The 25,708-nt window shown below is 38.4% G+C and overlaps 1 protein-coding gene across 13 annotated transcripts in view; it reads right to left on the minus strand.

The window, feature by feature from the left end:
- Positions 1-25,708, minus strand: part of ROBO2 (roundabout guidance receptor 2) — a 1,049,785-nt gene that overhangs the window by 873,366 nt on the left and 150,711 nt on the right. For 11 of the 13 annotated variants that reach the window (XM_050333787.1, XM_050333780.1, XM_050333783.1 and 8 more), the window contains exon 1: positions 15,898-16,044. The exons of the other annotated variants lie outside the window; for them this stretch is intronic. In XM_050333787.1, coding sequence (XP_050189744.1) covers positions 15,898-16,021 — 124 coding nt within the window. In that variant the 5' untranslated portion in view covers positions 16,022-16,044. Of the gene's footprint in view, positions 1-15,897; positions 16,045-25,708 lie in introns of those variants that run through there. 13 annotated transcript variants of the gene reach the window in all.

A 25,708-nucleotide genomic window follows, 5' to 3' on the forward strand; every position in this document is an offset into this window, starting at 1 on the left:
TACCCTCATCTAGACATTCACATATTTGTTAGGATTTGAATGCAATTGCTAAGAGCCAACATAATTTTTAAGTCGTACCTTATTTTCTCAGTCTGCATTCTACTGTACATTGATATGTGAAAAAAATTTGTCTTTAAAGAATAGTCAAATTTCAACAACATGCACATTTTAAATCAATAGGTACTCATGGGTTTTTTTCCTGTTAAGAATTCAAGATTGTTTTAAACACCTCTGTGTTATTCTGGAGTACTGTGTCCAGTTCAGGGTTCCTCAGTACAAGAGAGACATGGAGCTTCTGGAGTGGACCCAGTGGAGATCAACAAAGATGATTAAGGGACTGGAGAATCTCTCTTACAAGGAAAGGCTGAGGCAGCTGCCTCTATTCAGCCTTGAGAAGAGTGGACTGAGAGTGGGTCCCATCAGTGTCTGCAGGGAGGTGTCAGGGCATGGACCAGGCTCTGCTTGGTGGTACCAAGCAATGGGACAAGAGGCAACAGGCATGAATTGGAGGCACAGGAATTTCCACCTGAACATGAGGATACACATCCTTTGCTGTGCAGTGACCGAGCACTGGAATTGATTGCCCAGAGAGGGTGTGGAGTCTCCATAACTGGAAACATTCCAGAACTGCCTGGACACTGCTTGAGCAGCAAAATTGGACCAGATGACCCACTGTGATCCCTTTCAACCTGACCCATTCTGTGACACTTCTATACTTCTTACTTCCTGTGGCTATTGAAATAGGATAAAATAAGCTCTTACTTTCGGATGCTGAATAGAAATAAAAAGCAGTGGTTTTTACCATAAAAAACCATGTAGTATTTCTACACTGATGACCCTTAAATTCTAGTCCTTAGGTTTTTCTTCTCTGTCACTTGAATTTTGGAGGAAGGACATAGATAAGGCCCATGGGAAAAAAAGCATCCCTTCTCCTACCAATCAAGAGGAAACAAAGTACACTGTTTGCTTAAGGAGGGTGCATTCCAGACTTTCTGGAAAGAGAAAGTCCCCTGGGGGTTGTGCATATATTTTTTATAGTTTTCTGATGAATGAGTGATACACTGGTATAAAACATCAGCAAAAATTCCTCCCACTGATGTACTTCCTCTGACAAGTCACAGTTGCTGCATGAATGTTTCCTGCTCATCCCTCAGTGCTAATTTCTGATATTTTCTGATAATCTGTTTGCAAAACTAAAAAAAAAAAAAAAAAGAAAAAAGGAACAAAGCAAAACAAACAGGACTGATAGATTGGAAAAGACAACACTTTTAAAAGCAGTGATCAACACAACATTGCTTGCTGCTTTACTTTCTGTGCTGTTTCCAGCAGGCACTGTTGATAGGGTCAGAGCACTTGGTCCTGCAGTTGCCCCACCAGAGGTGATAGAGTTGCTTCAACATGACAAATTCTTTCAAAGGCAAATATAAAAAAGCTTTGATTCATATACACTGAAACTTGTTATAAGTAATGAATGATTTAGATGGAACACATTTAGCACTGTCTCAGCTCGAACATTTATTACAAACATACCACAACATCTAAAGCAGTGGCAGATAGCACACCATCAATCAGAGCAGACCACCAAAACAAATCGCGCCTCATAAACTACTTTAATATGTCACAGAGCTTCCAAATATACATCACTGATCCATTTGTTACAAAGCCCAGGCTACTTTTCCACTGACAAGTCAATGACATTTGGTATTTTCATTTATGTGCAATATCACAATGGATCTAAGGACTCCATTCACCCAAAATTAGGTTCCTGCGAGCACTGGCCTTTAATGCTCCTCAGGCTTACACAACTCAGCACACATGGATCTTGGTAATGATGCCTGTCTACAAAGACCCATTTGCCAATGTACTTTGTATACTTTAGCAGCATCTTGCTAACTATTTCAAGTACTCTAGCTGCAGTTCCCTCTATACCCATGCAAAATTTATGGCCCATACTGATAAGAGAAGGCAGCAGCACAGTAGCAGTTTTAAAGGGCACATCTTACATGCTGGAGAACAGATTTTTCAACTCAGTTTGAAGAAGTGATAGAGAAAGGTGCTTCTAACTTCTCCTCTTTCAATATCATCAGAAATGCCTATAAAATAATTCTTCAACAGAACAGCAAAAAAACCCCAAAACTCTTTATATATTTGGTCTGACAGCCTGCACTGGCTTAAAGCTTCTGCATTTTGCTTTAAGGTCTTTACAAGAGCATGGCTGATATATACATATATAAAGTTTCTTTTCCAGTGTGGAGCTTAATCAAACACAGTGCAAACCACCAAAAATGAACACTTCATCCTCCATCTAGATGCCCTTCAGTGACAAGTTCTGCTTGAGAAAAATGTCTGTAATGCTGCAAATGCACTCAAAGTTAAGAACATGCATGGATTTCAACCAGTTGTTAAGAAACCTGTGTCAGAATAAAATTGGGCCAAGTGGGGGATTAAGAAATTAAGAGTCACGTTGTTTAATAGGTTTCCAAAAATCCATAATGCATTTCCCAGTCAGACATCTCTCCTTGTCCCTCAAACGGGACTGAAAAGCATACAGTTCACATAGTATAATGTAAACAGTCTTAAGAGATTTCCATTTGAATTCCATAAATTCAGGCCACTGGTAACCTGATTTTAAAACACAATTCTTCACACATTCTTTACCTGCTGTTTCTCCTGAACTTGGCACTGTAACTATCTGAAATTTTAAGGAAGTTTGCTTTTTTATCGGATTTTTTTAGTCAGGTTTGAAAGCCAGTGATACCCCTTGTCCATTTATTGTTAAGTATCAGATGTGACTATTTAAACCCTATAACGTGTCATTGATCTGCACGAAAAGCGTCCACTGAAATCAATGACCTGTTTAGTATTAAAAAAAAAAAAATCAATGGTAGGGTATAATCCTAACTAAGTATTTGATACACAAAACTCTGCAATGCCACCTTGATTTCAGTCTTTCATGTGTGGCTAATCAAGACAGAATACGTATTATTATAATAGTAGTACAATGAAGAGAAGCAAATCAATAAAATTAATGGCAAGTGCAGCAGCATTGGTGGTGTGAAAAGCATAATTAATTAATCAAAGTATTCCTAATACTTTTAGAGGATATTATAGGAATAAATAAAGCAGACAAGCCATTATGATTTTCCTAAGTATGCAGTAATAGTTCTGTATATCCTAGATTTATGTCAAAGCCACCACAAAGTAGTAGCCAGCTGACACCTATTATGAAGACTGAATAATTCTGTATCATGTTGAGATCCAAGGAAACACTCAATCTGCGCTATGACAAGTTATCATGAAATTTTTGGGTTGTAAAGCCTGAAAGAGCCACAGATGGACAAACAGACAAAGAATCTGTCTGTTCAGATTGTGTTTTATGGTCACTGCCAGCTATGGGGACATTTACTGAAAGCATCCCCAGTGGGTGGCCCAAGCAATTCTGCTTTCACAAGGGGTTTCATGATCAACTTGGAGCTGCAGTGCAAACCATTCAGCAGACAGAGGGAGTACACACAGCCCTGGTTCAAAAGGAACATAATATGTCATGACTTAATAGTGTTTGATTTCTCCCTAGTGGTTTTTAAAGCTAGAGAGTTGACCTCCTTCCTCCCTTGGTGCTTGACTGTTGACATCTCAATGTTCTTTCGTGATTAACCAAACCTCATCCTCCACTTTATTCCTTAAACTAGGTTTTTAAAGGAGTGGTCCTATTGCTTAGGGGGAAAAAAAAAAAAAAAAAAAAGAAAAATAAGAAAGAAGAAGGAATTGGACAAGGCAGCTACATAGAACATTTAGTGAGATAGGGGGCTAAAATCCCACACCAGGCTTGGCAGCTGTGATAATGATGTATAATTTAATTGAAGCTATACTGTGATCCTCAGAAGGACTTCAGACCTTTTCCCGTGTTTATATATTATTCAGGCTAATGGCAACCCTGAAATAGAAAAAGCTTCTTATCTCTTAAAACTTTTATTGCAGTGAGTTCAGAATGCACAGAGCTGAGTGCAGGTCTGTGTGCTTTAATACAAAGTGAAAGGAGGCAGTTTTCAGCCCGTTTTAGCGTGGCTGTCTGGGCAAAACGACAGATGGGATTGGATGCCTTAGAAACCAGGGGTGCAATGGCATGCATGAGAAGTTTAAGGGTTTTAGTTGTTACAGAACTTAAAATATCTTAGCTTGGCTTTGTCTGGCTATTATTTGTTTTTGCTTTTTTTTCCTCAATACAAGTTCACAGAAAAAGTATAAATCCCATTAGACAAGACAAAAATCTATAGCAGTCAATACAAATGGCACCTCCTCTGCATTTTGTGCAACTTTAGTGACAGATATTGCTGCACGTTTGATGCTGTTGTAAAAGCCTCTGCCTATAGGGTTCTTGAAAACTAACAGGATAATTTACAGAAGGATCACAAGTGGCTTATTTGCAGTTGTGTAGTCTGGTGCAAATTCATCCTGCAAACCAAGCAGCAAAAAGGATCAAACTTCAAGCTGGTCTTCAGTCTATGCAGAATTTACATGTGTAGAGGAACAGAGGAATAATCCAGTAATCTTCATAGGAAGGTTTTTGCTTCCAGACATTGCTTATACCATAATGCAAAACTGGAACTCAACCTAATATGATACACGGGCACAAGCCCATATTAAAAAAAAAAAAAAAGTAACCCCAAAAGGCAACATCAGTGGAAGAGGGTGGTCACAGAGAGCCAGTAAAGAACTCTTCAAATTATTTTTCTTTTAGAACATAAAGCAAAATTTCACCCTGTGGTGATTGTCTATAGCTTTTCTGGTGATCGATGAATCACACAAAGCTCATCTCGTGATCTTTCCCAATACGCAAAGACAATGTAAGTGCCATTAAACATATCAGTCACTGCTGTATTTCTGCTGAAGAGATTATGAACAGATACATTTAGAGCTAGCAACTGCCCTTGCCATGAATCAAAAATGCGTACTGCTAAACTGATTTAGGGCCTCAAACTACATTATCCGTAAAACGAAATTACCACGTTCGCTGTTTGGAAAAGGGAATTGAAAAGACCAATATAGATCAAGTAAATTTGAATGCATAATACATTATATTATCCTGTGTTCTCAACACATCTCACTTTCCCTACATGAGGTGTGCTTTTTGAGAGCCCATGCAAGCTTTTGTAACACAGTTTTTGTTTAAACTTGGCTTTAAGCGAGTTTATGAAGTAGCTACAAGTGCCAGAGAATACATAAAAGACAATGCATCCTCTGTAATTTGAGTGGTACAAAACCTCTTACCAATTATTGTGTTCCTGTCAGATTAAAGAACAATAATTTACCATCAAAGGACACCAGAAAGAAAAGTAGTCAAGATGCTGAGCCATATTTTCCCAAGAATATAAATTAAGCAAAGCATATTGTCACGAACAAAAATGTATCTAACACATTCCTCATGATCTGCAATATTGCTTTTAACTCTCTATAGCAAAAATCCAAGGTAACATTTCTTATTAGTAATGTTTTTCTGTTTAAATACAGTGAAAAAGCTATTAAATCAGATTGAAACAAATTAATTACTCTCTGATAAATAACCTCTGTAGATAACCACGTGTAAATGATCTCTTAAAAATTAGAACATAATTGACAAGGAGAAGAAACTGTGCATTGAAAGAAGGAGATAAGAGACAACATAACCAAGATGCAGATAGAAAAATGGTGTCCAGGAGCTCTAAAGTGGAACAAGCTCTTAAGACAGCTCAAGGAGTGAAACTCCATTCATCTTGGATTTTGAAATACATCCTATGCTGGGCAGCTGTAGAAAGAGTAAAGTGAGACCATGTTAAGCAGAGAATTTCTCCTTCTCACAATAATAAAACCAACACATTAACTAATTATTTAGGGGGGAAAAAAGGAAGAAGAAGGAGCATATGTTCCTTCCAAAACAGAGAGGATGAAATTAAGTTCTGTGTAATTATTATCCAAGAGGCTTTTTTTCTCAAAATACCAAACACCATGTCTTTGCCCTGATACACTGCAGGAGTATCTCTGTCTTCACACACTGTGCCAGGAGAGTCCATCACCAATCTTAGAGAAGTTACCTTCATAACTCTACTGCAAATCCATTCTTCAACTCCCACAACCCTCGCCTTTAAAATGTATTTTTCCTTCAAAACACACAATTCAGCAGCATGAAGTAATTAACTGAGATTGACTTCTTTATTTCTCCTATTTCCCTTCTGCCAATCTTCAACATTCAAAAGCAAAAGTTTATAACTTTTTAAAAATAAAATGAAATAGAATTTCAGAAAAGCACAGTCATTCTTCATTTTTCCCCACAGTGACTAACAACAGCTAAAACATTACTCAGATTTCAAGACTGTCACTTTTTTTTTAAAGCAGAAGCCAAAAAGTCTAGCATGGGGAAATAAAAAAAAAATTGCAAATGTAAAAACTGACTGTTGTCCAGATTTTTAACGAACTTTTTACCCTTCACCATGCTCTGTAACCTTAAATTAAGTATGTATTTGTTCTTTTTGTTATTAGACATGTATTACTGATCTAAGTTTTATGATATCTTTGAGATGACTTTACACATAAATTGAAAATTATTGAATTAAGTGGTTCTTGACACCAAGCAGACAGTAAGCCATTAATATATGTTCTCTCCTAGTGTACAAACCCATACCCAGTCCATGCCTATTTGAACATCCTTACCACTACCCCTAGCAGTATGAAACCACTTTAACTAATGGGAAATATTCTACAGCAATAGGAACTGCACCATGTTACAATTTTTCCTCTGTCTTCATCACCCTCAGGAGTTTTCCATGCTCTCATCTTCAGATCAGCCTTTCCCCAGCTGCCTTGATCTGTTATTAGACAAGCATTACCCAGTAAGAACTGTTGTGATTGATTATCAAATAGCTGATATCACAGCTAAGGCTCAAAAGTAGATTCTCCTCTCATTCAAAGTGGTATAATTCTAGAAGTTTCAGTGGAATTACTCCTGCCCATAGCAAGTATAAGAAGGATGCTGAGTACATTCTGGATATCTACCACCAGGCACACCCCAATATAGAGCACGACACAGCAGTTCTTCTGAAGCAAGGACAAGAAAGAAAGACACAATCTTATATTTCCAGAAGATGCTTAACCAGAGGCATTCCAAAAGGGCTATATTCTGTATAGCATGCCAAAGTAGATTTGGTATCACAAATGCTTTCCAGATAGAATGCTGAATGTAATGAGTGAAAAATAGGTTCTCTCCCTGAGTCTTTTTGGGAGACGAAAGAAATTCAGAACACTGTGGTTCCTCAAAGTAAGCACTAATTAAACCAAGCATAACAATGGAATTCAAATCTCCAATATATCAGCAAGGTTTAAAAATGTAATTGAAGAATGCTTTTTGAAATACACAACTACTTGATATTGTTTCCATTTGGATGTGTTTGCCACTTGCTTTCATTCATCCATTCCTGCAGTGACTTTCTCTAAGAGTTTTAAGGAACCTTTAACTTCATGAGAGAAGAAATTTAGTGATTTAAATTCCATGAAAGTTGTCTCTCAAATGTTCCACAATCAAACATACTAAATTCCTTCAACCTCTCAGAAGCATTTTGTCTAACTTTCAGAATATTTTTTGGTGTTTTTTTCCATTTCCTTCAATTTTCAAATTCTTTCACACTTTCTTTCAAATTCCTTCACACTTCCATTTTTTCATCTCAGTTTGGTTCTAAGCAGTGGGCAAACCTTTTGCTCCTTTACTTATATTTACAGAGCTAAGGATCCCTATTGTCTGGTTTTTCACTGTCAGTACAATAGACCTATAAACAAGGTTAAATTGCCAGACCAAAGACATTAATCTCAGGCAGTAGGAATAAACCTGTGACTTTTCTCTTTCTAAACATTCCAGAATTACCAAATACACTTTTAATGAACACACAAAGTCCAACTGATGGAAAGTTCATGGTTAACTAAATGTAGAGTGTTAATGTGAGCACTTATCCAGCATCCTCCATGGGAAAGATAGTGAAGAATAAGAGTTTGCTGCTCCTTTGCACCACCACAGACACATTCGTGCTTGGGACCACAGCAGGAATTTCACTGGTGAGGTCTCATCACCAATTACACGAGCACAGAAACCACAGGGTTGTGCCCAAGGATGAAAGGAAACAGGGAGACTGTGAAGGATGTTGGTATTCAAAGGATATAGGAGACCAGAGAAAAGGGGAGCTATATGTTTAGTCATATCAAAACTCTGATTTTTTTGAGGGCTGAGAATCCTTATCTCTGGCAGCTTCTGCTGAGTGACCAGCATCTCTGGAAACAAAATGGGATTTTATCTCTCCCTTTTTTTTTTTTAAGTGTGTTTTTGTTTGTTTGTTTTGTCGTTTGTTTTTGGGGGGTTTTCTCTTTTTTTGTTTTGTTTTTGTTTTTTTCTCCATTAATTCAAGTTTCCTTATGCTAGGAAACACAGTAATGAAAAAACCACTGGTTTTAAGGGAAAACCATAGAGAAGAGAAAAACTTTTTGATGTTGCTGAATTACTGCACTTCTCTGTGTAATTCACATATGCCACCACGAATTTGTTTCATTATTCAGCTAGTGTAAGAGAGTGAAGTTTCAAACCCAATAGGATGAAATCAGTGCTAGGATGAGAGCAAATAGGACACAATTTAGCCAAGAAAAAGAGTTTAGGATTCAGACATAAAAGACTGAAAAAGTAATTTATATTGAAGGTGCTGTCATTACTGAACAGCAGATCTAAAACATCAAAAGCTTTCCACTGTTGGCAAGTCAAGTGTCATTTAACAAAACTAAATAATTTGTAAAAACACCATATACTCCTGCTCCCCAATTTTGAATGTATTAAGCAAAGACGTTTCCATGGGGTTATTTAGTAATGGCTCTTGAAAGAAGTAGTATACTCTCAGTACTCTTTAGATCATGCTTTGAAGTCAAAAATCAATAGTGTTTAACTGACGAACAACACTGTCCTTCAAAACTGGTAGAAAGGGAAAGCCAAAATAGCTTTTTCTCAGACACTCTGGTATGTGTTTAAGCCTGTTCATCATTTTGAAAGAGCACATCTGATCTGCGCTCTTTCAACACCTCAAGGCAATTTACACGTGTTCATTTTATTTGTAGACAAAAGTAAAGAGAGTTTGCTTGTGCTTGCTACTTTTCTAATACCAATGACACTTTATGGTGGTTCCAAAATCTGTTTTACACCAAAAAAATAATAACAGGCAAATAACCAAAGGAGAGGAATGTGTATGCATGGGGGATAAAGCATTATTTAAATATTCCTTCTGTTTTATAACTGTTTGATCAACATGGTTTGTAATATGATAGCAAACATTTCAAGCATGGCTCCAAGCAGAGGATGTGGACATAGGATTCAAAGGAAGACACCACCTTATTAAATCTTGCATTTTTTTTTTTCCTTCCCTGTTATGGATAATCTGGAGCTGCAGGGTGAAGTTATGTATCAACTTGAAGTAGCCTAAACTGAGCCATGATCACAATCTCTTCTCTTCCCTCATGGTCATAGAGCCCTTTTGCATACTAAGTTCCCCCCAGTGACCTGAGAGTGTACAAATGAAGCGATCATACCAGCCAGATGAATGTTAACCTCTCTTTTATATGGCCAATTGCTAACTGGATCAGCTCCCTGGGCAGGGGTGCCAGCAGATGTGTGCCATCACCACTGGAGAAGGTGGAGGGAGATCCAGCAGACAGGACTGTTGGAAGTTGAAGGAGACTGAAAACCTGGCTCAGGCTACTTCATCTACTGAAGGATGGTAGCCCCTTCTCAATGAAACACCCTTCCAGCCAATGTTTTTTTTTGGTTACAGTTTTGTCTCATGCAAACATTGGTCTGTTCTCAAGTAGATGTTACATCTTCCCCACATTTCCTCTCCTGCGACTGGAATAGTCCCATCACTTTTCCTCCCTTCCAGCTGAGAAGAAAATTCTCACAAGTTTGGTTTTTCATTGCTCCCATCTCCATCATCTCTGCCTGTAGGAGATTAAATACAGGTCACCAGACTTCTACAAAGTATTTGAAAAGTCTTCAAAGAGATGAAAAATAGACAAGCATATAGTCCAGCACAAGAATATGCACAGGAAGCTTCACATATCTACCAGAGTCCTTTAGAATTCAGATTTGACTCTGAAGAAAGGGGGTATAAAAGAAGGTGCAAAATTTTGTTTGTTATCATGGGACAGGAGCTAAATCGAGACTTTAAAGAAAACAGAAGTCACTCTGCATCCAAATAAATACACTTTTTCCTTTTAAATAAATTAAAAGTAAAACTATTAGAACATCTTCAGTACATCAAATCACATACTGTGTGTAGTCACACACTTTATGTTCTTGCAGTCAAACTAAAACTGCAGATCCACACTTACAGTACTCAGTTTCTAAAATTAGATTTTTAGATCCTTAGCTCTGCATAAACCACCTCCTCAAATATATTGAGTTTCCTCTGAAGTTAAAAAAATCGTGAATTTTTTTTACTACTTGAAATCAGGTTGCCTTTACAAAACACAGGGGAATAATTTTAGGACACAGAGTCTGAAACTTTTGGTCAGCATTTCATAAGCTTTTCCAATGTACAAGTGTGTAGCAGCATATTTAATATCGTACCACTTAAGGTATACTGTCAGTCATACAACATGATAATGTATTAAAAATAATTAATGCACTTTATCCTTGAAATTACATAAAATAAATTACTTTAATTAGGTGAATGGCAAACAATATAATGTGTTGCCCTGAAAAGCTCATAAAGCACACAGTGAATCATACCAGGACTGTGCTTTCCAAGCGCTGCAACTCAACCACCACATCAAAAGCTCCCCTTAACTGTGTTCAACCAGACCCCTCATGCCTCACTCTGAAACCCAGGCTACTCGGGTCCACAAAAATGCCTCCTTTCTACTTTCCCTTCTTCAAAGGTCCCAGCCTCCATCCCTTTATCCTCACAACCCTGCAGATGTGAGGGAAATGAGAACAAGTACCTCTCAACGAAAAAAATAAAAGCCCTGTAAGTTTCCCCGTGGGGGAAGTGAATAGGATTGCTGAGAGGCTGCCAAGAAGACATCGAAATGTCTATAACAATTCACAGTGCTTGTGATGTGTGGGACTTTGTGACTGTGCAGAGGCACTTCATTACAAAATGCACAAAGCCTCAAGGTCCTGTTTTCACCAAGTTCAGTGTGTATGCACCACAGAGTTGTTCTGCATACAACTATCCATGTACTTGAGATATCTGGGTGTCCAGAGCTACCAGGCACCCAGCAGCAGCCTGGTAACAGCCCTCCAACTCTAACACTCTAGCCATTATTCTAATAATCTAACACTTTACCTCCAAATTTGCAAGATCTGAGGGGTGTCTACTTTCTGCATGGAAGCAGCTTTATAGAAATTCTCTCCTCTTGGTTAACCTTTGAGTTACGCTTTTAAAAACATTTAAACTAATGTTGATGGATGACATGCATCCTAAATAATACATATGCTGTTCAATCTATAGGGAGACAATCTCACACACAGAGCTTTGTATCACCCTCACCAGGAATACCTAGCCAGTGACACTTAAGATTTCTCACACTGGTACCTTTTGCCATAAAAATGATTAAACTGCCATAGAGCTGAAATTGGAACTGAAATATAAGGCTGGATCACTTGCATAATAAACTTTGATTTAGTCATTAAAGAGATTATTGCTTCACTTCTGTGTAGACAGTAAGTACAGGCACCACCCTCATCTAGTTCTATGGGGTGATGCCCTGTGGTTGCATTTTATTTTTATTTCTTCAATTTTATCACAAGTAAATCAAATCACACTCTAAGTTCTGAAAATGGAAATTCTTTTGCAGAAGCACAAGGTGGAAATGATCAAAGAGGTCTTTGGGGAGAAAGCATACCCAACCTGCATTTCCCAAGCTCCAGATCTGGACCCTCCCCTCTGAAGTTTCTTCATCTCAAATTCCTCTCCCCAGTCCTGAAGGTCATTTCTTTCTTTGGGGGGTGTTGTCATCATTGTTGTCAGGTTGTTCTTATGCTGTGGCACCCTGGGGTGTGCACAGAGTCTCCCTGTGTTCCCCACCTGGGGTTCACCTCCTACCCAAGGACCATCCCACAGTATCTCAGTCATTCCAGCTGGGGTGGGTGCTGCCTGGAAGATGGACCAGGTCCTCTTATATGGAGACCACTGTGTAAAGAGAGAGGCTCTTCAAAGGTGCCCAACAGTCTGAGTGGGCACAGATGGAATGCTGGAATTGTTTCCAAGGTGAGTAAAGGGTTTACGTCCTCCAAGAGGGGTTGTTCTAATGGTCTCACTCTTTCTCTGAACCCTTTCTGTCACACAGCCTTCCACAAAGCTATAAAATACACTGACATCTACCAGCAGGCAAGCATCATGTGTGATTTTCTTCTCCCCATGCATTCTGCTGCTTGCCAGCCAAGATAACACCCATCCCACCCAGCACAGGACAGGTGCTGCCCTTGCCAGCCCCTCAGCCACACTGCAGCAACAGTGTGGACACAACCACTTGCTCCCACTCATTTTGGCCAGTGGTGCTTATCCAGCATGACACACTATGGACACACCCAGGAGACATTTGCTGTTACCAGGAGATCTGTGAATTCCCACCACTGCCCCAGTTTTCCTTAGTCAGGATTTACTACTGCTGTGCTGCTGGTATGGGCGAAGTGTTGGGAGGGTTCCAAGCACAACACAAATGGATGGCTTATTCCCAGTCTACAAATGCCTCCAGGTGTCATTGGACAGACAAAAAGCACATCCACGTGCATATGGCTGGATGAACTCAAAACTTACTTGCCCCCCTCCCTCACTATGATATATGATAGAGTGAAAACACTGTGGAAACAAATTCAGAAGGGGATAAGCATTAGCAGTGCTTGAAATCTACTTTTTGATTTAAGGTAAACTCAAAACAGTACTTAATCTCTTTTTCCTATTTTTTTTGTTTCCATATTATAAATCCTTCTTATAAACTTGAACCACAGTGTGTTATTTTATCTCAAAGGGAAAAAGAAAATCCAGTTGATTTGTACTTTCAAGTTCTGATTTCAGACTCCAGTTTATCTTGATCATTAGTTTATAAATCCTGGTTTAAAGCACTTGTAGAGACTGCATTCCAATAAGTTATTCTGAAAGGTTTTCTGGAGACTTAAAAACAGCTGGAAAAGAAAATAGTATCTTTATGTTTCTCCAAGCCTACATATAGTACTCATTTTACTCCCCAACACCAGACATTGAAACTAAATCAGGAGGTGATTTCTACCCATAATTCCATTTTCTTGTAGTGGTATGTGGATAGAGTTGGTTTTTGTTTGGTTTTTTTTCCTGTTTGAGTGAATTCCAGGGAGAAAAATACATGTGAATAGAGTTGGGTTTGTCATAAATGGAGAACTACAGAGTAAGGCCACAGAAAATATCTTCTCAGGGCTTGTAACTTCAGTAGTGAAGATTTTCATTAATTATACCAGAAAAATTTCCAGATTAATTAGCCTGCACTTGTACTGATCATGATCAGAGCCAACACAGTCACAGAAAACCAACACTTTCCAAAGACGCCTGTACTTTGCAGCACTGTTGAAACAAAATGTGGTACATAAAAACTTTAGAGGATGGTCTAAATCAGCTATTACTGCCCACCATGGAAACTGATTTTAGCACAGGTAGGATTATGAGTCATACAATGCATTTCCAGCTGCACGTATCCAGCTTCATCCTTCCTTTCTGAACAATACAGCTGAAAGTTGGTATGCAGGTCTCTGGCTCTCCTGAATCTCTCAAAAATGAAAATAATTTAAAAAAAAATAATAATCTGTTTCCATTTTGAGGTGGGCTTTCCAGTGAGCTGCAGTGGAGAAGTCTGCATGCTGAAATTTCACCAGGCAACAACACAAATTTCACATGCACACCCATAAAAAACTCACATCATTGATACATAAGCAAAAGCTGATCCTTAATGGTTAATGGAAAGGGGAGGCGCATACGTTACGTTTTGGAGGTCAGAAACACTCAGACATTATAACACCTGTCTTCTGAGAGATCCTGAAATTGAAACTTTCACCAGTAACCAGGCATCATCTTCAAGCCACACAACTCTCACTGTAATATCTACGTAGGAAGCAAACTGCTGTACAGCAGCTCTGTCTAGTTTTTTGCTGATTCAGAGCTTCGAGTAAACAAGACAAATTGCTTCTTAGCCCCCTTGAAGCAGGTATCTTCCTTACAGTTTGTTTCAGCTGCAAAAAAAACACTTCCAAGAAAAGCAAAAACCTGTATTAAGATATTTTTTTTCTGCAGTCAGATTCATGGATTATTTTCTACCCATGATAAAAATTCCTAAGTGCAGCTCTTTGCCTCTGCCGGGGAGTAGGTAAGAGACCAAAGCAATACAGCCCTCATTTACCAGATTTAATTGAAAATGGGAGAAAGGGGAAAAAAAAGTTAACAGCGTCTTTTAAATCCCAGGAACTTGACAGTGACATATATTCCTAACCCACATACCTCTGAGAAGAGGTCATGCTGCCCAGAGTAAATAACAGCTTGTAATTTGGAACAAGGGTACCCAGCAGCAGCACTGTGAGATACATGTGATAATGTGATTTACAGGATCAGGAAATAATTTTCAGATATACTGTGCTGCATTAACAGTCCAGGTTAAATGTGTACTGCAACTTTTTCCCTGGAAGGTACAAGTAGTTAGAAGATTAAATGCAACAAAAGGAAATGGGGGGGGTGGGGGAGGGAGGAGTCTCCTGCTGAGATGTTGTGATAAATTATTAAAACTTCTTTTTAATGTTGATGCTACTCTTTAACCTCAGATCACAATACTGACAGCAGAGAGAAACTGGGAGCGCTATTAAAGCTGTGATAAACACACCATGCTGTGGCAACACTTGTAAGGGGAAAAAGGAAAAAAAAAAAAAAAAAAGGGAAAAATTCCTAGGGGTGTCTCCAATCAGCAACATCAACAAACAACCAGGGAGAAAATATCAAGCTATCTACAGTCCACAGTCCTTCAGTCCCAATATTCATGAGATACCATTTATGCTCACTGAGCTATATTTGATTATGAGACCTCAATAACCCATGTTTTCCATAAACAAATGTCATGCAAGGAAGCAAAACAAAGTGAACTTTATGAAAAGGCACATTTAGTGAACTGTTCACAGCACACATAGGGTAAATCTTCTCAGCAGTTTTTAACAGAAGAGGAAAATGGATTGCTGCCTTCAAAAATCATAAGTGTTTTCTCAACACAGCATTTTTTTCGATAAAGTTAATGCAATTTATCTTTATTAACACATCAACACTGACATAGCCAGTCAGCCAATTAGTGCTGCTGGCAGTGCATTTCACAACAGTCATGTACTCCAAAAAAAAAAAAAAATGTCTGTCTAGTCATTTTTACCCCATACACTAACAATTCTGGACTCAAATCAGGCTGTTTGCTTTCTCTCTCTTTCTCCAGCACTGTGACCCCCTATGATTGGGGTAACAACCCTTCCAATAAAGCCACAAACGTCCCAGAGGCTCCATAATGAGAAGAACAGTCTGAATACTCACAATCAGAAAAAAACACCGGTTTCTAAATAACATACATTTATTTGTGCAAAGGCCTTAAACATTATTCTGCTAATGATGCAATGCAAAGTAAAATTCCTTCAAGGAATATGTGCCTTACAGAGTCAGTCAAGCAAATTAACAAGAAAACAAATTAAACTCCATGTTCTCTTTTTAGCATCCTATAGCAAGCCCACACAGCAACCTGAAATCTGAGTCACTCAAAACAGCATAGGTATTCTCCTTAGATTACCTTTAATACAGCTTTTTCAGAATCTTACCCAGACATCCATTACAAAAACTTTTCCTTTCCACTTACCCCCCTTCCAGTGTTTGCCTTTGGTCCTGCTAAGCTTGCTCAGGGTTGGTCCAGAGAAGAGCAACATCAAAATCAAAAGAAGTTCAAGCATAGTGATTTTCCCCCTTTTCACTGATGATAACATTTCCACAAGTTATTTAAAAAAAATACATTAAAAAAATTTAAAAAAAAAAAAACACAAAACAACCTTACATCTTCTCTCCCACTTTCTGTTTGCTCAAGAAGGAGTGATTAATCATTAAAAAATTAGAGCAAGGAGTAGCTTTGCTCTCCTCAGACGTTGAAGTAATATCTCAATGATGTAGCCCTGAGGAAAGCCACATTTCTCACTGATCCGGTTTCTCCCACACAACATGCAGCCAGCACCGCTGCTACTACAGTAGCTATAAAATAATTTCTGCTCCTCACTTTGGTTTCTGTGGGAATATATTCCTCAGCTTGCAGCGTGAGCTTGATTGAAAATGATAAAAACAGTAATGCTTGTGTCCAGCAGAAAAGAGGAAAGATGTCAGGATTGTGAAAAAAGATGAGAAGCAGTTGTACTGACAGCTTTAAGCCTGTCTGTCTGATCCTAATAGCTGTGCAACCAACCAAATTGCTCTTTTAAGAGTAATAAGGCTTCAGTGAAAGCTGGTGTCACTGCCACTTGGGTAGGTAGTGCAGGGCTCGAAAATCACCAAGGAACCTGCTAGAGATAACGACTGCCACGGTCCCAGCTCCGAACGCAGAGGGCTGAGCAGAATACAGTATGCACAGGGAGCATTTAATCTCTATTGTGTGCAGGAGATTTCCTGCTTTACAGTGTGCCACTGCTCAGGACTTTTGACTGCATTTTCTTAAGGTTTTATTTTGTATTTTAAACTAAAATGCAAGCTTCAACACACTAATCACTTGCAGCATTTCTGAATTACTGCATGGGAAAAATCCTGCATGCTTGCCTTTTTTTTTTTTTCTTTTTTTTTTTAAGTAGCAAACAGGAAGAACAAATCCTTTGCAGTAGCAGCAATCTTTTTGCTGCAAAGAGCAGCTATGCATTTTATATTTTCACACTGTCTGTCCTTAGGATCTCCCAAATCCAGGGAGGTGGGGGCAGGGGGTGGAGAGAGAAGGAAAGAGAAAGGGGACATTCAGAAGTACACGTTTTCAAAATAACAGGTTTTAGCCAATTTTTCATTTAATAGGTGTTACTGTCACAGAAATGATATAGCTACCTATGTCTACAGATGTCTGTATTTAAGAATGCTGAAGATGGATCAGTAAACACAAGATTTTCTGTGGAAAATTTTGTATTTTCAAATGGGTGCTCCAAGAAAGATTCCTGACATTCAGACTGCTCAGTCTTGAGATGCCCAGTGCTTTCTTAAGTATGCCCAAAAGCTTGAATTCATCTCCAGTTTGGCATTTAGTTGCTTCCATATAAGCATGCAGTACTCAAATCAATGAGCCACTAACCTTGTGCTGTAGATTTATACAAATAAAAAAATCAATGCCTTTGGAATGACAAAGCAACGATGGTCACAAATTCCCTGAAGTTATCACATTTGCAACCACAGACATGATGCCCTTTTCAGCACAACATTAAAAAGATGATATTAATAAATCTGAAGCCTTGCTTATTCATCTGAATAAAGAATGATATTTTGACTGGTGGAGACAACCATGAACATCTAATATACGTTCAGAGATTTTTTTTAAACAAACAGCATGTAACATCACAAACAGGAAATATTGGGATTTCGCCACCACACATCAACCATAAAAAAACCTTTTATTTAATTTTTAAGTTCTACAATATATTTATGGACTTGTTAGAGGATGTAACATTTGCATTTAGACAGAAAGCAAACACATGCTGATGTACAGTAGTTTTTCATCCCTCTGTGCATTAATTTTTAAAAGTTGTAAGACAGCTTACCAGATGCTGAGTCTGATACATCAAGGATGATGTTTATGGCTCTTAGTTGCCAAAAAATTAGGTCAGCATCTATCATGTAGAGTCACTAAGCTGCAGCTTCTTATGTTAAATTTCTCCATCAAGACATTCTTAATCACCATTCTCATTGCTAATAATTAAAACACCATTTTTTCTATTTCTCTCCCAACTGTTACTAAAATGAGGTTGGCAGACAGTTGTGTTCATTTCGAATGCTTCTGTAACACTCCCCTGAAACTAGCACCATACTGACATGTTGAAGAATCAAAAAAAATTTCCAAGCTTCAAACTTTTGATATCCAGATAATACTATGACTTTAAACTAAAAAACTACCAGCCCCACTCTCCTTCTTCTTTCCCACCCTATGCAAATTCAGTAACTTTAAGAGTTTCTGTCAGCTTCCTGCCAGCTCTGACACGTGCCTCCAGCTGCCTCAACAGGATCAGGTACGGCTTGAGTAGCATCTCAAGTGATATGTCAGGAGAAGGAAGGACCACCCAATATAGGAAGAAAACCCAACATAAAGAAAACCACAAGAGTTGCTGGTCACGGGCATGCTTGGTTCAGTCTAATGCCTGAAGCACCCAGACTTCCACTCTGCTAATGGTTTTCTGGGTTATTTTACAAAAGGTAAATTATTAAACCCATTTAGGATTCTATTAGGAGAGAGCAGGCAGACCTTCAGGGAAACATAGAAAAAGTGTTGTCACTTATGAAATTTAGTGGGTTTTTAATGTCCTCATTTCTAGGTTCATAAGCATTTCAATTCTGCAGAGTTGAAATGCCTCCAGAGAAAAGATATAGTTTCAAGAAAGATTATACAAACTTCATAGGGCGAAACATCACAAAGACAAATAAAAGAAACCCAACATTTATTTTTTCTTTCAAGTATCATGATTTTTAAGTCAACATCGTGTTTTAGAGATGTAAAGGAACTGATTTGTAATTCTATTTCGTGCTTTGAATGTGCAGTACTGGAAAGAGAGAGAAAAGTAAGCAATCTAAAGTCTACCTTTATGTCTGTAACTATTACAACAAAAGCTCCTCTGAGAGCTACAAGAAGCAAACCGATACCATTTCAGCTAAATGTCCCTGACATCAAACCAGTCCTTGTCAGGACTCTTACAGGTGTAAAAGTCTCAGATGTCTCTTACACCCTCCAAGGTCTTCCGTGACAGCTTACACCAGTCATGAGTATGAGACTATTTAATACTTTCTAAGCACAGAAGAACTTGTATATCGTGGCAGACCAAATATTGATCTTGTCCAGCATCACACCCTCAGTAGTGGTCAGTCTCAGATGCTTATGAGAAAAGCACAAAAATGATAACAAAGTGTTAGTGGAGCTTTCCATTTACCAACTGCTGCTTGTGAAAGGCTTTGAAACTTCTTAACTAGAGATTCAATACCACAGCTATTAAGTTTGATTAGAGAGTGACAGACCTACACTTCTTGACTTTGTCCAGCTCATTTTTTGATTCCTTTATGCTTTTCTCAAGGCCCATAGGCCCTATGCCATGAGTTCCACATATTTAATTACTTGCAGCCTGAAAAACAGAATTCCTCTTGTTTCTTTGAAAAATATATTAGATCATCTTATTGAGATAATTTAGGGTTTTCCTCATTAAAATGAAAAAAAAAAAAAATTCCTGTTCACCTTTCCTCATATTGAGGTTTCCCAACATACATTTCATACAACTTTTTCTAGTAAGAAAAGTCCTATCCAAGTCTTTTCTCAGACTAAAGATGTTCAATACTCACAACTGTCCTTACTGACTTCATCTTAAGTATATCCAGTTCTAACTCAGTGCTTATGAGATGAAATAAAAAGAAAAGCCTGCTGTTTTCAAGGTGAAGTACCAGTTGCATATTCTCTCCCTCATTCTACTCATGAAGCCAAAGGGCAGAAGCTATGATTAAGCTGGAATTATGTTTATAAATGCCTACAACATTAATGAATACAGAGAGTCTTTTTAATTAACAGAATTTTAGGATGTTTACTCAGGGGCAGCATACTTCAGCAACCTAAAAAACAAACTAACAGTGAGATCCTCTGGAAAAAATATGCCCAAGTTAGTTTAATCTGCAGTTGGTGTAACCAGTTATTTGGTCACCCTTCCTTTCCATATTTTCACTCCTTTTACTAGTCACTATCTGGCACAAGAGACTACTGGTATAAATACTTGGTTAAAATCCTCAAGCTTAAATAACTAGCAACAACTTCACAGAAGCTTGAACATCAGAGCCCCTGAGCAACATGGTCTTTTAAGAGTGATAACTTGGAGAGGTCTGTGGCTTTCAGACTATAGGAGGGATAGACAGAAGCCTCAACAGTTTGCTTGCTGGTGTGCTTTCTGCCCCTTTGTATTTGCCATCCTGATTCCATTTCGCTATGGTGAAGGTTATGGCCTTCCTCAGGATCCCTCAGTAACGCTTGGACCAAACCCAGCATTTTCATTGTACTTCCTGGCACTTTGTACCTGTAGCATTGTCTTAGTAACATTTGGAGAAGCTTGGGAAGAATTGCAGCCTTCACCTTTCCCATTTCAGAACACTGGAGTATCGAAATAAAAAATTAAAGAGATTGCAGAAAAGAAAATGGAAATGACTGTTTAGAGAGTCATGACTAGGAAGAGAAGGACTACAAACAGAAGATTAAATGCTCACTCCCTCCCCTAAGAAGTAGCAAATATTTTGTCCTACTTGTCTCCTTTTTGATTCTCCCAAAGATCCCACACAGCCAGCATTTGGCAGCATGAAAATGCCCATGACTAAATGAACTTTGCAAAAGGAATATAATCAACACTAAACACTACAAGATGGAAATATCGCATCCCTTCACTGTAGGCGTGGAGGATATCTTCCCTCTGTCTCCCTCACCATACACAGAGGCCCACGTTGCCGTAAGCCATAATTAATTCAGTTCGGTTTAGGCATGAAAATTGTTTTGATTTTAAATACTTTCAGCTTAAGGCATTCTAAATATCTGTGGAAACCTCCTGGGGATTTCTGTTAGGCACAGACACCAACGCAAGCAACATTTTTGGGTACTTGTAACATAATACAATGCCAAATAAATATAGAGACTTCTTAAATCGAAAATATATTTGAAATTCCTTCCAGTTCACGTGATTTCTGAGGATTAAGAAACCAGTGCTTGCCCAGGGCACAGTCTAAAATTCCATTGCAGGTATTCTGAAAAAACACTTTCATTCACCCTTCAGGAGTATAATGAAATAGGATGAAGTTCTGACAATCACTTCATGCCAGTCCCCAAATACTGTGTTTATTTTGGCTTTTGCTGGTAATGAAGACCCACAAAAGGGTCTCTCTTCTCCATAACTAAGTAATAGCTCTGGTTCTTGCATAAGACAACAGAAAAGTTTGATGTATAGCAATTTACCAATTTTAGTGCAGTAGAAGCAGCACACATCAATAAAACAGGGACAATAAGTCCAAGATTCACATTGCTGCACCAAGGATTTTTTTTCTTTGTTATGCTCAGGGGCCTAAGATCTTTCCAATACTCTTCAAATTATATGATGTAGAATGAAGAAATGCATGGAAGCTATTATTTTGTACTTGTCAATCAGGATTTATCTAAGGTTTATATTTAAGTATAATAAGAATGATAATAGTTCACTCTGAATTTAGCAATTATTCTAGTCTTAGTTATGCACTGTTACAGTTCAAAAAGTATAAATTTGCTTGATGGAGTTTGCAGGCAACAATAAACTTTAAATATTTAGTAAACGTTGAAAAAAGTTAAGTTGTAGTTTTTTCAATATCTTAAATAAAATTATTAATTTGGAAAATCTTATCCACTTTATTAAACACAAAGATTCTAAACTCTTTCAGCACTGACAGTAAGCTATACTGTTCCTTCAAAATGTAATTGTTCAACTGCATCTACCTAATAAATTTATTGCTGTCTCTGTGTAGTATAAACAATACATGCAGTTAAAATATAATACATTAAAACATATCTAATTATATGTAATAATATATAATGCTTATTGGTTTTTTACAATAACACAGATTGTTAAACAAATACATGTGCTGTTTTCCAAGAAACTGCTTTGGTAAGAAAAATACTATATGAAATCATAAATCACAACAGGAGGTATAACCACTAATGAGACACTTTACTGAGTTTTGTACTACACACTAAAAATGTATTTCTGATTTTGACAAGGGGGAAGTCTTGACCCACCTTCCATGACACTTAAAAGCTTTGATTTTTTTAATAAAAAAATTGTAGTTATCATTCACAGGAAAAAATACGTCCAGATCACATTTCATTTCTAAAATAGATCTTTAAATCTGAAAGTCTCAAAGCATTTTGTGTGTTTTTCAGTTTACTGACTCCTTTGGGATTATTTTAGACCTCATCACTTTAAATTTTTCTATGCACAAACTTTGAAGCCACAAAATACTGATCTGATCCTCTCCTCCCGCTTCCAATTAATTTTTGAAGCGCTTTGGCACTGCAATACCCAGTAGCCCCATTAGGAAGAATCGAATAACATCAATCAATCAAATATCTCCGGATGTAATCTACAGAAATTAAACATGGAAAAGACAAGCTAAATCATAGACTATTTCGTGTCTGCGTAAAATAAAGATGTGGGAAGACAAGTTCTATTGGAAAATGGAATTAAATAGGATTGGAAATTTTAGATCAGGAAGAAAGGAGGACCAAGGTGTAGCAGAGATCATTCAGGAAATACTGCTGGTGGCAAGAGATAGATCTGCTTTCTCTGAACGCATATTGATCTGGTTGGTGTTACGCTCAGGACGCCTCCAGTGTTGCTGAAGGTGTCACGTTTCTGGTGACTTGAAACAATGAAACTCTGACTAATTGCGGTTATTAAAGATATTAGCTTGCTTTTCCTTTTATGAGGTATTGAAGGTTCCCTGAGGACACACTGAAGACAAAAGATGTAGCGGTGACTCCACAGTTCTGTCTTCGACTTCTGAAGTGCTCGAGTGAAGAATCCCATTTGCCAGATGGGATTCCAGGTACAAATTGAAAATGCCAACGATTACCAGACAAGGGTGCAGTGAGTCACTATGAAAGCCATGCCAAAGTACCACACTGCTCATAAACCTGCAGCTTTAAACCCTGGAATAATTTTTCTGAAGAGCCCCAGATCTGCAATCCACTTGCAAAAGAAAGAAGTTCAGTTGGGTTGTTTTGGTTGGGTTGTTGTTTGATCACCACATCCAAGTTAAGAACAAACATCTACGTGGCAGAAAAAAAATCCTGTGACATGCCCACCTCGATCCTTTCTTAAATTTTTTGAATTTAAAGGATAAAGAGAATTTCTCTAACTCTATGGATCTATGAGCATCTTTGAAAGACAGCAAGTATCATATAATCAGCATTTGTCTGACATACTGAGACAAACACTACATAGACTCCTGCTAAGTAACTATCTGCTGTTGCATTTAAAATGCGTTTGGATTTAATTGCAATTTATTCAAACTGTTTTTGTTTACAGCAGTGCAAAATCAATTGCTGATTAAGGATATGTTCAAGTTCTGTATTCATTCTTTCTTTTTCCATTTTTATTACAGATACAAATATTGAGAAATATATCTGTATCTATTCTGTAAAATAAGGCTAAAAAATTGTTCATTTTACAGTGTTCTGCAGTTGTAAAATATTTACACTTGAATAATCACAGACTATATCTACCCAGCTGTGTTACAGTAGAAGACAGACCTGAGCTGCCTCACAATCCACAGTATCTGTTTGTGTTGGGCCCACCTTGCTTTTGTTGGGAGACAGCCCATCATACAGGGACGTTCTGCACCAGAACTGGATCAGGTGCTCATAAATGAAACATCGACAGAGCTACCACAAGACACCTCACCTGCCATAACTGACAATCTTGAATTCAGTCACTGGGTTTTTTTGTTGTTTTTGTTTGGTTTTTTTTTTTTACTTTTTATTAGCACTGCAGAGCCCACACTAGCAAACAAAGTGGACTGCTTTTGAGTGCAGCTCATACATCAGGCACTGCTTGATAATTACATTCCAATGCCAGGGCCAACCCCACTGGCCTATAACCAAGGCCAGAGGGTACACACAAAGGAGTTGCACAGGTGTGAGGGCAGAGCCACAGAAGTATTTATTAACAGTGCCAATTCACAAGGCAAAAGATCTTAGCAAGGCTATAATCCTAGCCTCAGTCTGTTCTGTCTGATGGTAGAAAACACAACTTATTATTCATGAATTGAGAAAAATTTATATGTAAGTCCTTCAGGGATAAGCTTATCCCCAACCCCACCCTGCTGCACCATTGTCAGAGTATCCCACTTTGGTCTGAGGCCACACTTCAAGCATGGTTTTGTAATAAAAAGCATAATCTCTTCCTAGGATGGCTTTTGTCATTATAGATAACTGTCTTCCACTCATTCATAAGAATGATTTTCTCTTTAAGCAATTAGCATTACTAAACAGCTACATAAACCTTTGACTTAAAGTGGCTTTCAGACAAGTCATACAAAACCAGTGCCTGATTAAACAAAGAAAAAAAAAATCAAACAAGAAGGCAAAAAACTTTCATTGCTGTTAGAGGGTCAATTATTTGGAGTAAAATTAGAGTTGGGTTATTCCTCCCTACCTGGATGTCCTGTGCTGCAGGCTCAGTAGAGGTGGCATTATAAGCATGACTGAATAAAACAATTTATAATAAGGTTTCTGCCTACAGCGTCGTAAGGATGTGTTATAGCAACACAGCAGGAAAAAATGTGATCTTTCATTGGTTTCACTTCAGTGACCAGGGGCCAGATGACAGCGGATAATCAGCAAGGGCTATAATTTATCATGGCACTGTAAGGCAGAGCAGCTTCCCAACACAAGCCGGCACAGCAGCAGACCACCCCCCAGGAAAGTTCCTCTCCAAGTCCCAGGTGTTCAAACAAGTGTGCAGGCATTTGCACACACGTAAAACAGCGTGTGTGCCAAACCTCTGCTGAACACACCTCGCTCAGAGGTTGAAGGGAACAACAGGGAATTTGCATACATATACATGTTTTTTTAATCCGCCTAAATTATGTGAATAACACAACTCACTCCAGTACCTTCTCCTGGTACACCGATTTTAATAAGGTCATTGCCTGTATGTCTAACAGATAATAATTCTGCTCTTTCCCTCAGCACGGAAAATTCTGGCCGGCGCAGAGCCGCTCGCTCCAGCTTCAAACAGCGCTCTTGAGATACACCCAACAGGAATAAACTGCCTGGCACCTGCAGTGCAAATGGCTAGAAGCATCCTTCTTGTACCTGAGAAGTGAGCTTTCACTACAGACCTACTCCTGAGCACCAGAGGCCTCTCAAAGGTACAACACCAAGGCTAAAACACAAAGCCAGTGGGTCCTGAAAGCCACCAGTCAAAGCCCACACAAACCCATGGGTGCTGACACAAGCAGACCTTCCATTGTACACATGTCAAGGTGAATTGGAGAGTTTTCATGCAGTGAGATGAATCCTGACATCTGTACGAGCTCTCCTTTGTACAATGGGATGCAAAGGATTCTGTAACTCGGCACTGGACACTACGATGCCATGCCAGCACACCTCTCCCTTTTATGCTGTGTTATGGACTGTGGTAGAAAGTCAGAAACACTGGCCTGCAATTTTCCAAAGTTTCTCATCATGCAAAACCATAAGTTCATACCCTTGTGAGCATTTGATGGGAACAGTCATACGGGCAATTAATCTAATCTCAGATTCAGGCAGAGGCAGGCCCTGCTCTTCCTCTGAGGGGCTGGACAATTTTTGCCTATTTATTCTGTTTCGCCGACTTCTCTCTCTTCCTATACCAGGAGCCTCAAATCATTGTCCTGGCTGACAGCCTCGAAAAAGC

This window comes from Myiozetetes cayanensis, unplaced genomic scaffold (assembly GCF_022539395.1).
Source record: "Myiozetetes cayanensis isolate MyiCay16 unplaced genomic scaffold, myiCay2020 scf5-8, whole genome shotgun sequence".
NCBI lineage: Eukaryota > Metazoa > Chordata > Aves > Passeriformes > Tyrannidae > Myiozetetes > Myiozetetes cayanensis.